General features: G+C 41.5%; 1 protein-coding gene across 2 annotated transcripts in view; it reads left to right on the top strand.

The window, feature by feature from the left end:
* SLC16A7 (solute carrier family 16 member 7) overlaps window positions 1-12,563 on the top strand; it is a 540,170-nt gene extending 527,607 nt beyond the window's left edge. For both annotated transcript variants that reach the window (XM_086919107.1, XM_086919108.1), the window contains exon 6: window positions 9,357-12,563. In XM_086919107.1, coding sequence (XP_086775233.1) covers window positions 9,357-9,628 — 272 coding nt within the window. In that variant the 3' untranslated portion in view covers window positions 9,629-12,563. The remainder of the gene's footprint in view (window positions 1-9,356) is intronic.
* Window positions 12,564-14,804: the final 2,241 nt, after the last annotated feature.

The raw sequence follows: 14,804 nt of genomic DNA, 5'->3' as shown, positions 1-14,804 counted from the left end.
TTTTCGCAAGGAGCATGACATTGTAAACGTTTTTCCTTCATTTATTTTTAGGCCTCTTGTGGACATAAATGATGAGAAACCTGTTATGGCTTTCTGGAGGCCTAGCTGCGTGCGGGCCATGATCACAGCATCGTCAGCATACAATAATAAAGAAACTGAGGTGCCATTTATTTTGGGATAGTCGACTCTAAGATTATTTAAAACGTTTGCTATCTCATTGATATATAAGTTAAAAAGGAAAGGCGCGAGGATGCAACCCTGGCGAACACCCTTTGCTATAGGGAATTTTTTTGTTCGCTCTCCATTTTTGCCGTATCTAACCACTGCGCCCGCATCCCTGTACAATTCCTGTATAAAATGTAAGATATTTTTATCTATTCCCAGCTTTGACAAGGTTTTCCACATCACAGCGTGGTCAAGGCAGTCAAATGCCGAGGATAAGTCGACAAAAGTGAGGTAGAGGTTCCCTTGCTTCTTGCTAACATACTTGTTTATTATTAAATTCAAATTGAGACCCTGCTCTACAGTACCAACTCCAGTTTTAAAGCCGTACTGCAATTTAGAGAGAACCCCATTTTCCTTAGACCATGTTTGCAGTTTGGTTAGTAAAATTCTACCTGCCACCTTCATTAATGTATCCAGCAGGGAAATAGGGCGGTAGCATTTTGGGTCCTGTCTATTCCCCTTTTTGAATATTGGGATGATTATGGCCTCATGCCATGAATCAGGAAATCCCACTGTGCTATACGCATTTAGAACATTTGCTAGTAATGGAGCCCACATTTCTGCATTGACTTTAAATAAGTCGATGGGGACTCCATCTGGGCCTGGGGCTTTTAAATTTGCGCTTTGCGAGATTGCTAATTCAACCTCAGTAGGGGAAAAAACAGTGTTTAGAGGGAAGCTATCTTGGTTGCTATTAAGGATGTTATTTCCTAGGGTCATATTTAATGCCTCTTTTTTATATAGGGAGGTAAAATAGTCAACCCAAGAATCTTCCGCTATTGCTACTTCCATCGAATCTGTCCTGTTGTCCTGGGAGAAGAAAGGAGCATTAATTTCCTTCCAGAAAGAGACATTGTCCCTTATGGAGCTTGCCTTTACTAAAGCTTCCCAAGCCTGGTTTTTAAGTTCATCTTGTCTTGCACGTAACGTGTGCTTATAGACACGTCTAGCTTGCCTAATCGCATTATTATCCTTGGGAAGTGTCTTTAGAGCCTGTAATAGGTCTTTGTGAGTTTTAGAACAGGCGGAGTTAAACCAGCCATGTTCTCTCTTTACTATATCTCTTTTTACCTTTTTTGTAAGTTTATCGTTTATGGTGGCGACAATATTCCCATATGCCGCTATAATTTGCTGGGGAGTGGTATTAGATTCTAGGCAGACCATAAATTGGTTCATTTCTTTCTGCACTAGGTCTTTTAGAAAAGTTGTACCATCAATTTTCCCCCACTTTATAGCGTAGCCATTCCTTCTTGCCAGCGAGACCGAGTGGCCATGAAGGATGCTCGGTATGCTTAACTCAGAGGACTCATCTTTGTCAATCGAGATTGTAGTGCTTATTGGAAAGTGGTCACTTAATGCCAGATCATCCCTATTGAAGCCCACCAGGCAGCCCTGATACTTGTTGGTCACTAGGATATAGTCAATTGTGGTGCCTGGCCCCCGCCCAAAGAATGTAGTCTGGAAAGCTACATAAGGCTCACAGAGTTCATTTGCGAACCCCATGTCCCAGTCATGCATTAATTGATTAAGCATGTTCCCAATAATCGAATGTTCGAAGTGTGTGGTGGGATCCCCTCTTAAATTGTAAATTCCACAATTTTTTGTAGCACTATAGGGGCACAGGTGGCAGTTAAAATCCCCTGCTAACATAATGCAATCTGCGTTCTGGTCACCCATCACGAGCATTGCATTCAGCTCCGCTATTAAGGCTTTGGGCTCGGCTTTGGGCACATTTATATATATGTTTACCAGAAAGAGGGACCACCCCCTTGCTTTAACTACAAGTCCTTGCAAGGATCTGGCTACCTCTGCATTGGAACCATTCGCCGGATATGTAGATAGTTTTATATTACAGAGATTGGAAGTAAAGATGCAAAGGCCTCCCGACCCTCTGCCTCGATTACCCTGTGTCGCCGGGATATAATGAGTACTGAAGCCCTCAATATGAGTTTCCTCCCGGTCCCAGCATTCCTGCAAACATATTATATCTTGATTTGCCATGAATGATAAGAACGGGTGGGCCCCTATTTTATTACTCAGCCCTGCTATATTCCAGGATGTAATTTTCAAATTTAATTTGTGTTTGGTGGATTCTATTTCCGCTACCTGGAGGATTGGGCTCTCTATACCCTCCAGATTTAATCCTTTCTCCCTATGTGGTTGAATGGGAATCTGTGGGCTTGTGGGGGTACAAAGTGTATTCTGTGGGGGAGGATCAGGCGTGTACCCTACTGCTAATCTATTAACAATGACGGTCTGCTCTTCACTGATTAGGATATCTACCGGAGAGCCTAGATTTATGGGTTTGGGGTTTGTTGTCATTGTTGGTCAATCGACCATATCCAAGCATTCATACCTGTTCCTCGTGGGAATCCCCCTCCAATAATCAGGGTGTGCATTCTCTCTTCTTAATGGCCAGGGATGATTGTCCCACCCTCCATTCCAGTTGTTCTTATTGTTCCTGAACCTATTTCTGTTCCCATTATAGTGCCCCACCTGCGTCCAGGTCCAATCCTGTGGTTCCTCCCAACTATTTGGATCACCATAATTAGGAATATTTAGAGGGGGGTAAAAAAAGGAAAGACGTTGTACGTCGACGCCCCCCCTTTTTTCTAAAGCTGGCCATGAGGAGATGTAATCAGCTGTATCGGGGTCCTCACAATTGAGTACAATGCAATCACCTTTTAAAGATTTTTTAGTTTCCCCAATCCAGGCCACTCTCCTCATGGAAACAATTCTGCCATGATTGTATGGGTGGAGGGGTCTATTTTGGCTTAGCCACTGTAGTACCTTGTTTCGCAGGGACCAGGGGGGTTCGTCCGTACCATCAGCCAGCTCTGTGACCCCTGTGAGTATAACAGTATACGGGGTAGCTTCAGGCGGGAGATGTATCGGGCGTCTATACCTTGGGGCCTTCCTCTCATTTGCTTGTAGTTGGGGTGGTTGGGTTTTTTGGGATAATGATATGGTCTCCTTTTGTTTCGCTGTTTGGGTAGTGGACTCCGCCGAGGCCGGAGTTTTTTGGGAGTTCTCGATGGGGCCTTTTTGTTTTCCCGGCCCTTCTGTTGTCACAGGATGTAGGGTAAGTTGTATATTATGGTTGTCAGGTTTTTGTGCTTCTGGGTTTACAGCTTTTTTGGGAGGTTGAGGCTTAGGCTGAATGCCTGTTGTAGTTGGACGTTGGGCCTTCAAATTTGTGCTATTTACAGTTCCAGGACCCTTCACAAGCGTGCCTAGTGTGTTTTGCTTAAATGCTGGAGCATTTAATTTAGCTAGTTGTTTCTCTATAACCATAATGCTCTTCTCTAGGGGTTGCAGATGATGTTTTAGCAATCGCCCCAGACTGCTTGTAATAAAGTCGTGTAATGTTATACAAGCAGAGCATGGTTTCTGTATGTCCGCACCCAGTGTTTGTGTTCCTAGAGGCTCTCTAGGGCAAGAGACATGGGGTAATACTGTGCAATTAGCGCCATTATTAATAGAAATTGGTTGACCAGGCGCAATGATGTTAGTGGTAGATTTAAGAGAGGTCTTGATGTTTTGCGCAGCTAATGCTGCCTCATGTGGGGCATTGTCTATATGTGTGGTTGGCTTCTTTGCTATGGCCCCCTCCCCGTTACCTGTGGGGTCAAGATCTACAATATCTACAATATCCTGTGTATTTTGGGAGAACTGTAGGTCCGGTGTTAATTCCAAATCCTCAGAGGAGTTGGACCCCAGAGAGAGTTGGGTAGCGGATAAGTCAACACTATTTGGTACTGTGTGAATTTGTACGTTCATATTGTCGACCTGTTTAAGCAGGGGGGCGGTTGGACCCTTTTGGGGGGTTTGTGCAGAGGCCAAAGGCCCCATGGACGACCTTCTTGCGACCTCCAGTTCATGGGATACCCTGCGTTGTAGTATCTGTATACTATTATCTATGACCTCATGAGTCTTTGTGATAAATAAGTCTAGTGGGCCGGTGATGTCAGTTAGACTAGAGGTCTTTTTGCTTCTGGTCCGTTTATTCATTGTTGGATGGAGTCTAGTACTGCAAGAGTTCAGATATGTATAGGGCTAATGCAGAAGTAATGTTCAACAGTATAGTACTTAAGCAGTAATGTATAACATTGAATGGAAATACCGTGGCCCAGTCCAGTCCTGCACAGTCTGGAACGGGCTGAAACGGGCCCGCCCTTGGCCCGGGCTTCGCCCGGCGTCCCGCTCGCGTCCCGCGAGACGGGGGTGGCCTCAGCTTTAAGCGCCGCCTGGCGCGTGAATGACGCGGACTGCGTCTCCAGGGATTCTGGGTCTTGTAGTTTTCTGACCCCACAGCCGCGCTCCACACAGCGGCCGGACCCGGTGATGGTGCTGGGGTCTGGCGGCGGGAGGCGGGCGGTCAGGCAAACAAAGGATTTCGGCTGCAGGAACAGAGAGTGCTCTCTCCGCAAAGGCTCTCAGCAAAAGGGCGACGTTTGGAAAGCTCCCCCCTTCGACCGGGGTGGCCTCAGCTTTAAGCGCCGCCTGGCGCGTGAATGACGCGGACTGCGTCTCCAGGGATTCTGGGTCTTGTAGTTTTCTGACCCCACTGCCGCGCTCCACACAGCGGCCGGACCCGGTGATGGTGCTGGGGTCTGGCGGCGGGAGGCGGGCGGTCAGGCAAACAAAGGATTTCGGCTGCAGGAACAGAGAGTGCTCTCTCCGCAAAGGCTCTCAGCAAAAGGGCGACGTTTGGAAAGCTCCCCCCTTCGACCGGGGTGGCCTCAGCTTTAAGCGCCGCCTGGCGCGTGAATGACGCGGACTGCGTCTCCAGGGATTCTGGGTCTTGTAGTTTTCTGACCCCACTGCCGCGCTCCACACAGCGGCCGGACCCGGTGATGGTGCTGGGGTCTGGCGGCGGGAGGCGGGCGGTCAGGCAAACAAAGGATTTCGGCTGCAGGAACAGAGAGTGCTCTCTCCGCAAAGGCTCTCAGCAAAAGGGCGACGTTTGGAAAGCTCCCCCCTATTCTAGTTATAAGTGTATATCTAAACGCACAGGGTAAGAATAAACTAGACACCATGAAACACATTATAACTCAAATAAGGGAAATCTTATATTCCAATGCACTTTCCACCAAAGCAATTGTAGGTGATTTTATTCTACATCACTTGGGAATAAACCAGAGTGACAGGCTTGTTCTTTCCAGCTCTGAAAGATTGTTTAACTCCTTTTTAAAAAATTATGACCTAAAATCCGCTAAGGACATACGGAAAACTCTAGATTCCAAGCGTTTGAAAACGGCTACATTCAGGAACTGTTCCACAGTAGGTTACATATTTCTATGTGAGCTGCTAGCCCAGAAAACTGTTAACTTTGAAGTAAAAACTCACGAAACTAGTGACCACAAATTATTGCAGGTGGACTTAAATTTCAGCTTAATACAGAGGGAGCAAGCAGTTGCAGTATCACAGTCAACAGGGATAGAAGAACATTCTCTAGTTAAAAGAATAAAATGGAACAAGATCCAAGCAAAGCGACTTAACGTCTGGATGAAAAATCAAACGAAGGGTTTCCGTGACCCTACCCACTGTGGAAAATTGGACATGGTGGATCGGAAACCTAAAAGCCAAGCTGATTGACAATTTTAATGTAAGTCCATCGGGTAATAAAACACATACCCCTTGCCTACTACATAACAACACAAATCTAACTACATTAATACGCAAGTTAAAAAGGGCAAAAAGATTACACAAAATCAGAGGAACACAGGAAACAAGGGTGAGATGTAAAGACCTATCCAAGAAGAAAAGCCATTTATTATGGTCATTTAAACAAGAAAAACTAGAAAAAGACTGGGTTACAATATTCGAGCTCTTAAAACCCAACAAACAGCAACGACTATGGCAATACATTGCAAACTTGGAGAAAGGCAAAGTGGATAGGCGAAACTCAGTACATGCTGATGCTTGGATAAATCACATTGCTTCAATCTACACTGAGAAAGCAGGTATTAGGAATCATGAAAACAATGATGCCCAATGGGCATTTAGTGAAGACATGGAAACGGAGACCTTAGTGGGACTACCCGGCAAAGACCAAGATGTAACCACAGTCAAACATGTTATAAAAAAGATAAGAAGAAACGGGGCTCCTGGGCCCAACTGCCTCCCAGTGGCCTTCTTTAGAGAAGATCTAGGCTATTGGAGCAGAACTCTCTCCAAATTATTCATTGAATGCAGATTAAAAGCAAAAGTACCAGACTCATGGCGAGGGTCTTACTTGCATCCAATCTTTGAGAAAGGGGATAACACAGACCCAAAGAATTATAGCCTCGTCGCTCTTTTGGATATTGAAGGGAAAGCCTATGCCAGCACCCTGCTGAAGGAATTAAACGACTGGATCAAAGAGAACGAAATCCTCCCCTACTATCAGGCAGGTTTCCGTAAGGGTGGCTCCACAATTGACAACATCGTGGCTATGTCTTATCTTAGCCAGCAGACAAACTGTAAAAACAGCATACACGTTTTTGCTTTCTTTGTTGACTATTCAGCCGCATTCAATGGGGTGCCCCAACATAAGCTCTGGGAAAAATTGAGCAATTGGCATATTCCAGCAGGGCTCCTCTATGCCATCATTTCACTCTGCAGCCATACCTGGATCCAAGTTAAAATAGCGGACAACACTATATCAAAGAAGTGCCGGACAAATTGCGGACTTAAACAGGGATGTGTTCTTGCCCCAACGCTGTTTAATTTATACACTGCAAACTTGGGGAAGAAGCTTCTGAATGCTAGCCTTGTAACACTGAAAATCGGGAAAAACAAACTGCAAATTCTACGATACAATGATTTAGTGGTAATGGACCACACAAAAATCGGGCTGAAAAGAGGTCTGGACGCCCTAAACAAGTACAATGAAACCAATGAGCTTATAATCAACGCTCCAAAAATTAAAGTAGTTGTTTTCAGCCACTTTCCCGAAAAAGTCTCACTGAAATGGCACGTGGGTACGGAGATCATCAATACCACACGTTCATATAATTATCTTGGATGTTGGCTAACTGAAACTGGCAAAGCAACAGTACATAGGCACAAAATGAAGGCTAGAGCACAGGCAATAATATTTTCGATTTGTAAACTAAATGAGCTCATGCAGAGTCCAACATCAGTACCCATAAGGAAAGTATTACAAGCAAAAATTAGGGCACCTGCAGGCTATGGACAACAAGCATTCCCAGGCAAAATGGAGACAATGTTGGACAAAGTGCAATGCCAGGCTTATAAACGTATTTTTAAACTTCCGAAATACACTCCTAACAGTCTAATTCGATTTGAGTTTGGCCTAAAGCAACAGAGTAAGGAATGCCTGGGAACACATATAAAATACTTTTATCAGGTGTTAACAGCTCCAGCCAGAAGTTTAAAAAATATGCTCAATCCAATGTACAGAGAGCCCACTAACCCGTGGCAAGGTTATAAGGAAACAGCAGTGGAAACCTTGGGGTTAGCAATCGAAAATTGCCAGGATGGATCAGTAAACTATCTGGCGATCAAAAATGCAATAAACAAACAATGCTTTTTCCTGTCACATACAAATGACCTAGCAGAATATGTGTCAAGAAGAGGGCCACCCAGGTTGGCAACATCATACATTGGGCATAAGATCCAGCCCTACCTTAGCCAAGCGCTGGGAAAGAAAGCACTTAAAAACATTATATGGGCCAGACTAGTGCCCCTTCAAATTAAGGAACTAAACCCCGGATGGAAGTTCCTTGAACACAAAACAAGATGCAGACTCTGCAACTATAAACACGAATCTCTGTTACACATGATTTGTTGCTGCCCTGTGATGCTTCTCCCCCGTCAGACCCATTTAAAACAAATTTGGCTACGGCTCGGGGTTCGGACAGTAAAAGAAGCGGTGGTGGCACTTTTCTCTTGCTCTCGTCCAGCAGATTTGGCTAGGTTTGGGAAATATATGGCAGAGCTGCGAAAAGGGTTTGCGGAAGAAGATGGGTCATGCAATATGTAAAGTTAACTCCTCCGAATAAGTAATATGTCACCCACTAAATCAGATGGAGAAGGTATTACACTTTTGCCAAACACTTCAAGAAACTTAGTAAAAAGGACACATTGGCAGACCCTTGTTATGGCATCAATGGACAGACATCAATATTCACATATTTATTGTATTTTAATTGCCTCGAGACTGTTGTATATAAATTTTCTTTTTTATAAATCACATTTTTTTTTAAAACCTTTTATAATTGGCATATAAGTAGTATTGGAAATGGTTTTAAGTAACTGTGCAATATAAATAAAAACTAATTCATTCATTCATACTATTTATCAACAAATAATGTTGCATTAATGGTGGCATTTGCATTAATATCTACATTTCAATAAAGAGCTACTTGGGAAAAAACCCTATTTCAGTTCTCATGATCAAAGGTGGGCTCATGTAGACGAACTAGGTGGTTGAGGTGATTAGGATGCCATGTTATTATTCAAAGAATAAAATAAAAATCAAAAACTGAAATTTACCAACTTTTAATGAAAAATTAATTTCTGAGGTGACGATTGCATCAGGCACAGGGATGCCAGTTGGTGGGAATAGGGCTAGGGCATTACATTTCATCTGTAATTGAATAAAACACACAAAAGTTGACTTAACCATGGCCAAGGGTATGCCCAGACGTGGGTTCCTTGCTCACTATGCCATAGGCTCCAGGCTGTATACCTCACTGACAAGGCCTAAGTTGGCTGAAACCAGTCTTGGGTTGCTTGCAGTTAGGTCTAGCGGGGCCTTGACCGGCAGTTGCAGGTGGACTAGTCCCATAGGGAGCGGGATCCCTACTGATTTGCATAAGGCTGGCCTATGTCTATAGTGGTATAGTGGCCAAAATGTGACAGGTTGAAAAGTTCCCCCAAGTGTTTGCCAGCATTTAGACTTTTTGCAAGCATTCTTCCCGTCACCTTTTGTGTGCAATTTGTGATTGAGCAATCACTAATTTACTGACCATTGAAGTCTGAAAACTAGAACTGTAACCCCAAGCTTCATTTTGTTTTCTAATGGGCATGCATTATTAATTTAAGGTATTTAGAATGTATTTGAGATTTAAGAATGTAAAAATAACTCAATGATTCTAAAAAGTGTATTCCTTGCTTTTCAGGTTGGATGGTGGACATTACAGGCGACTATAAATACATGTACTTTACATGTGGAGTCATTGTAATTATTGCCAGTATATGGCTCTTCATTGGGAATGCTATCAACTACAGAATGTTGGAGAAGGAGAGGAAAAGTGAAGGTGAAAAGAAGACTCAAGACGCTAAGGCAGATATTAAAGAAACTGAACCTCTGACAAATAACAAAAATGAAGAGCTGTCCACAAAGCCTGCCAAAGATGTTGATGACCCCACATCAAAAGAAACCTGTATTTAAGGCAATACAGATTGCCAGCATTTCGCGATTATTGCTGGGAGTATTTTATAGACAAAAATGTGTTGTTCGGATAAAGGACATTAAGAAATTGGCGAGATGAAAATGAAATAAAACGCATCATGCTTTTATTTTAAGGTGATGGTGGATGTGGAGGTAATTGGCATTTTTTCTGACTTTAAACAAGAATACATCCTCAATTACCACTTGTATTGAAAAAGCAGAAATAAGATCTTTTTGCATTTGAAGAGTGTTCAGTATTTCAATATGTTGGCACAAACAATTTAACATATGCTTACTGCATGCCTCGGAAGCAGATCTAGTGGTCACTTTTAATAGGTAAAAATGTCTTTCTCGACGTCTGATTCATGAAGCATTTGTTTAATAAAAAAAAACAATGGCCACTGGTAAAATTTGCAGTGTAAAGATTGGCATAACCCTCTTTATCTTAGTTGAAATGGTTGTCAAATTAATGATTTTTTTATAATAAAGTAATTGAAGATGGGAACAGGAATCATAGACAGCAACCCTCAATTGGCAAAGTCTGCATTCAACCTGCTGAACAGTTTCAGAGCTTTTATACCTTTTCAGATTCTCACCTGAGCCTGCATTATTAACTTTCACTGCCGAAAGCAATGAGTTTTAATAAGTTGCTATGAGGGGCATGTGCTTTTTCTCAGATGGAATCTTAACTAAAACTTCAGATTGGTTATAGTACAATCAAAACAATAAAAGTAAAATTATGACACGTTTTGCACTTGCAAAAATTCTTGAATATGTGGGGATTCACGAGCAGTAATACAGTCTGGAAGTTTTTTTTTCACTGAGCCTGGCTGTGTGACTGCCAAATATATGTATTTATTAATTTTGTAGCATGCATCTTTTAAATAAGTAGTCTGTACCTATGTAATAGAAAATTTTATTTGTTTTGCATTAATTACGCTCTCAATTATGTTTGACTTTTGAAATATTGGAGTGGTTTTTCATTCCAGTACACAATGTCCCAGTCACACACCTTACATCTGATCACATGATTAAACCTGTAATTCAACCTGTAAGTCGAATTATGGCATGTAGGTAGACACAGCTTAGAAAGGTAAAAACAGCTGACTGAGTTAAGTAAAGTACTTCAACTGAGATGCTTTTGGAATGTCCAAAATAATACAAGCATTAGTCAAATCCTTACAGTGTGCCACATTCCAAGTATAGCTTTGAGATTAATGGCATGCAAGTTGGTAGCAGAGCAATCACACTTTAACTGCTCCTCTCCCATGAAACTTTGGTTTTGGTTTAGCTCCCACACTGACTGTCTTTACTCTGGAGATCCAGGTCTGCTCCAGTGGGTGAGACAGACAGAGAACCTAGAAAAAATGGCTCTAGTCCTTCAGACCAGTATGAACTCGAATGAAGAGGGCTTTGATTTGCTTAAAGCAAATCAAGTGAAAAATTGAAAGTTTTGATCTTTGCTTTCACTCCATTAGTGGTTAAAACCATTTCATGGTAGATGATAAGCCTGTATGTGTCTCTACTTCAGAAATCTATGTATGAACCCATATGTCTGTTTGTCCATCTGTCTGTCTGTCAGTCCGTCCGTCCGTCCGTCCGTCCGTCCGTCCGTCCGTCCGTCCGTCTGTCTGTCTGTCTGTCTGTTTGTCTGTCTGTCTGTCTGTCTGTCTGTCTGTCTGTCTGTCTGTCTGTCTGTCTGTCTATCTATCTATCTATCTATCTATCTATCTATCTATCTATCTATCTATCCATACATACATATGTCTACATATTTAAGCCAAACCATTTAAAACACTTTTGGCATTAGCTAGTTCATCACAAAAATCGAAATAATTTGTCATATTCTCACTTTCTCAATATAACTACGGATAAGTAATGCAATTCTAATAATGCTTCACCTGACTTACAGAAAGGTAATATGAAGCCTGAGTGGAGCTAGGTGGAACTCCGCTAAGTGACAAAAAAACTCTGCCAAGCTATGCAGAGCTCCAAGAGCATCCGAGTGGGTTACCTCGTGCTTTGTGTTGAGTGCCAGATATTTGTCCTGGGCTTTAAAATCAGCGCAAATGGCATCTCACACAGTGCAAGAGGGCGCTGCTTATTTCTGCCGCTTGAGTAGAACTTCTCCTCAAGAGGCAGTTTCCTCAATGCATACAGAAGGTTTTTCAACACGAGCGGTAGCAACCGGCTGTGACTGCCAGCATTGAGAATTCTTGCAGGAAAGTGGTCTAGCAATGAATTTTCCACGCTCACACTTGCATTTTTTTCATTGGCAAGCGAGGCAAAAACTTTGCTTCGCTAAGCGGAGTGCAGTTTTTCAGAACTTGAGCTCCGCAGAGCACGGAGTGCGAAAAACTCTGCAAATGGAGCAGAGTTCACTGCCTAAGCTTAGTTAATGTTAGCCTCACTTGAACTCTGCAGGTTAGATTAATGTAATATTTTACATTTATGTATGTTTTTCTTTTTTTTCTTAAGGAACATAATTCTACCTACAGAGACTTCCCTTTACAAATCATTCTTGAAAATGTTCTTTCCTCACTCTGAAAGTCAGTCTTCAAGACACATGTCTAGAAGTGCATGTGAGGGGAAGGCAGAGTAAATGTGTATTTACTGCAAAGGATTACATATGTGAGTGTTCACATCATTTACATTGATTTCCTACCTTATTTTTCTGGCCAGACACTCATTTCCCCTCCACAAAGTGTGATTATCCACTCTGAAAAATTCCACAGTGAATGTAAATGACATCTATCCCCATCCACATCCTTACCATGTTAATCTATAGTGTACTCAAAATGTATGTTTTATATAGTGCCTGAAACTGATTTTCATAGATAAAATGTACCATGAATTGGGCTCACTGAGGCTTAACCATTCCAAATCGTTTAACTGAACTTCATGTTTATTAAAACATTTTGCATTTAAATCACAGGCCTATTTGTAAACTTTACTTTTATTTATGTGGAATGTTGATGCTCCAACTGTCTCTTGACTTGTAGCGTAGTACATCTAAGCAAAGTAAATAATCTGTTTTGTATCATTCAACTAGATTTGACACAGTGTAATAAAAAGTGCATTGCTTTCTTTGTTCTTTCTATGCTCTGATACCAAATGAGTCTCGAGCATTCCATCGGAAGCAAATCCAGCTGAGATTTATCTTGTTATATTGAGGACTATAAAGATTGTTTCATACTTTTATGATATTTTTGCCAATACTTCTATTTTCGTCTACCTGCCAAACTATAGAATAGAGGGTTTTTTGGGAAGCAAAAGGCAAATGTAACCAAGGGCATTTCAATTCCTTGTTCCTGCTTTATCTTGTTGCAGAAATGCTTTTGGCTAAAAGTGATGTATTTAAAAGTAGCGTCTTCAGAGCCCCTGCCTATTGATGTATAGGAAATTATGTGACTGTAGCTGTCAAATTTCTGTGCTTTAGAATGTATTATAAGCATTCAAAATGAACCATTAAATTAAACGTATCTTTTATATAATGATAAAGAAGCTTGAGTTGAACAACCTCTAGGTCTATAATGTTAATGTGGTATATAGGTATTCTTGTCCTTCATAAGAAAAAGAATGTAATACTTTTTATACTTCACATCTTCTCCATGTTGCTGCCATAAATGTATTGTAGTTCTTGCTTCTCTATCAGAAATCCTTTAGTTATGAGACGCACCCATATCTTAATATTCCAAACGAATATAACTGATGTGAAACCTGTGGTTTTTTCAGTGAATTTCATAGGTTTTTTAAATGCTAACTCCTAACTATAACTGGTCTGAAACCTATGGTTTTTTCAGTGAATTTCATAGGTTTTTTTAATGCTAAATCCTAACTATAAGTCTCCCTTTATAAGTAAGACTGTTAGCGTCTTCTTTGGTCTATTGAAAGACTATAATATCAATAGTTTGGATACTCAGTTCATCTTTTACATAACAGCTATTGCAAGGAGACAAATTTGCATGGAGTGGAAGTCAGCGTCTCCTCCTAGATTTGCAGCATGCCAGTAGGTAATATATATGTGTGTGTACATGTATATATATATTTATATAGATATGTGTGTGTGTGTGTGTACATGAGTAAATATGTGTGTATATATATATATATGTGTGTGTATTACCTACTGGCGGTTCCCAGTAGGTAGTTATAGTTTCCATAGAGAAAACGTTTTTTGATTTGCCTATGTCTTTGGCGCCGTTTGATGAATCTTCATAAACATTTCCAAAAAAGTGTCATAGTGAGTCTTGTTGCTCATAAAAATTTTCGGGGTGATCTATCAAGCAGGGGTTGAGAAAAAGGAGGGGCAAATAAAGGTGTGTTTCTCACATGAATTCCCATAGACTCTTTAGACACGCCTGCAGCCCGAACCGCTGGACGGAATTACACCAAATTTGGCAGAAAGTTAGATTTAGTTACACACATTCCACTTTCCATTATTTGGTGTAAATCCATTCAGTAGTTGTAGAGTAATTTAAGAGAATCAAGATAGTGAAATCTGTGGCTGTAAATATATTATGCGATGTTTAACGAATAATCGCGACAGTGCGCGCCAACAGAAATGCTGTGATTTACTGGCCCAGCCTGAGGAGAGAGTTGCGGCTGACATTTTATCTAATGGAAACGGTCTCCAGGGTTTCAAAATAAAGATGAAAAAGAGTTATAAGGGGTTAGGGTAGAGGTACCCTGACCTCATGGGTGGAATATAGGGGTGTTTGTGGGGCCCCTTATGTGTACAACACTTCAAAAAATGTTTTCTTCAAATGAGCGATATTCGCAAATACATCTCGACCCTCATTGCACCTCCTGTGTAACATTGCAACAAAGTCACAAAGATTTTTAAAAAAATGAAACAAAATCAGACTTAATCAGACACTAAGGCACTCACTCACAGACCCACTCAAACACTCATGCACCCATTCACAGACTCAATCAGACACTTGCGCACCATCTCACAGGCCTACTCAGACACACATGAAATGACTCACAGATCCTCTTGTGCACACAATCACAGACCCACACAGACACTTACATACCAAAATAGACACTCATGCAGTCACTCACACACTCATTCTCAAAGGTTGCAGGTTACACTTAGGAAATAAAATGTAAAAAAACATAGAAATTCACTTAAAAAAACAAAGTTTACAGACACGTTATAGTTAGCAAATAACTT

This window comes from Lissotriton vulgaris, chromosome 1_1, assembly GCF_964263255.1.
Source record: "Lissotriton vulgaris chromosome 1_1, aLisVul1.2, whole genome shotgun sequence".
Taxonomy (NCBI): Eukaryota; Metazoa; Chordata; class Amphibia; order Caudata; family Salamandridae; genus Lissotriton; species Lissotriton vulgaris.
Note: the sequence above shows the minus strand (reverse complement) of the source record. Positions and strands in the feature narration are given on the sequence as shown.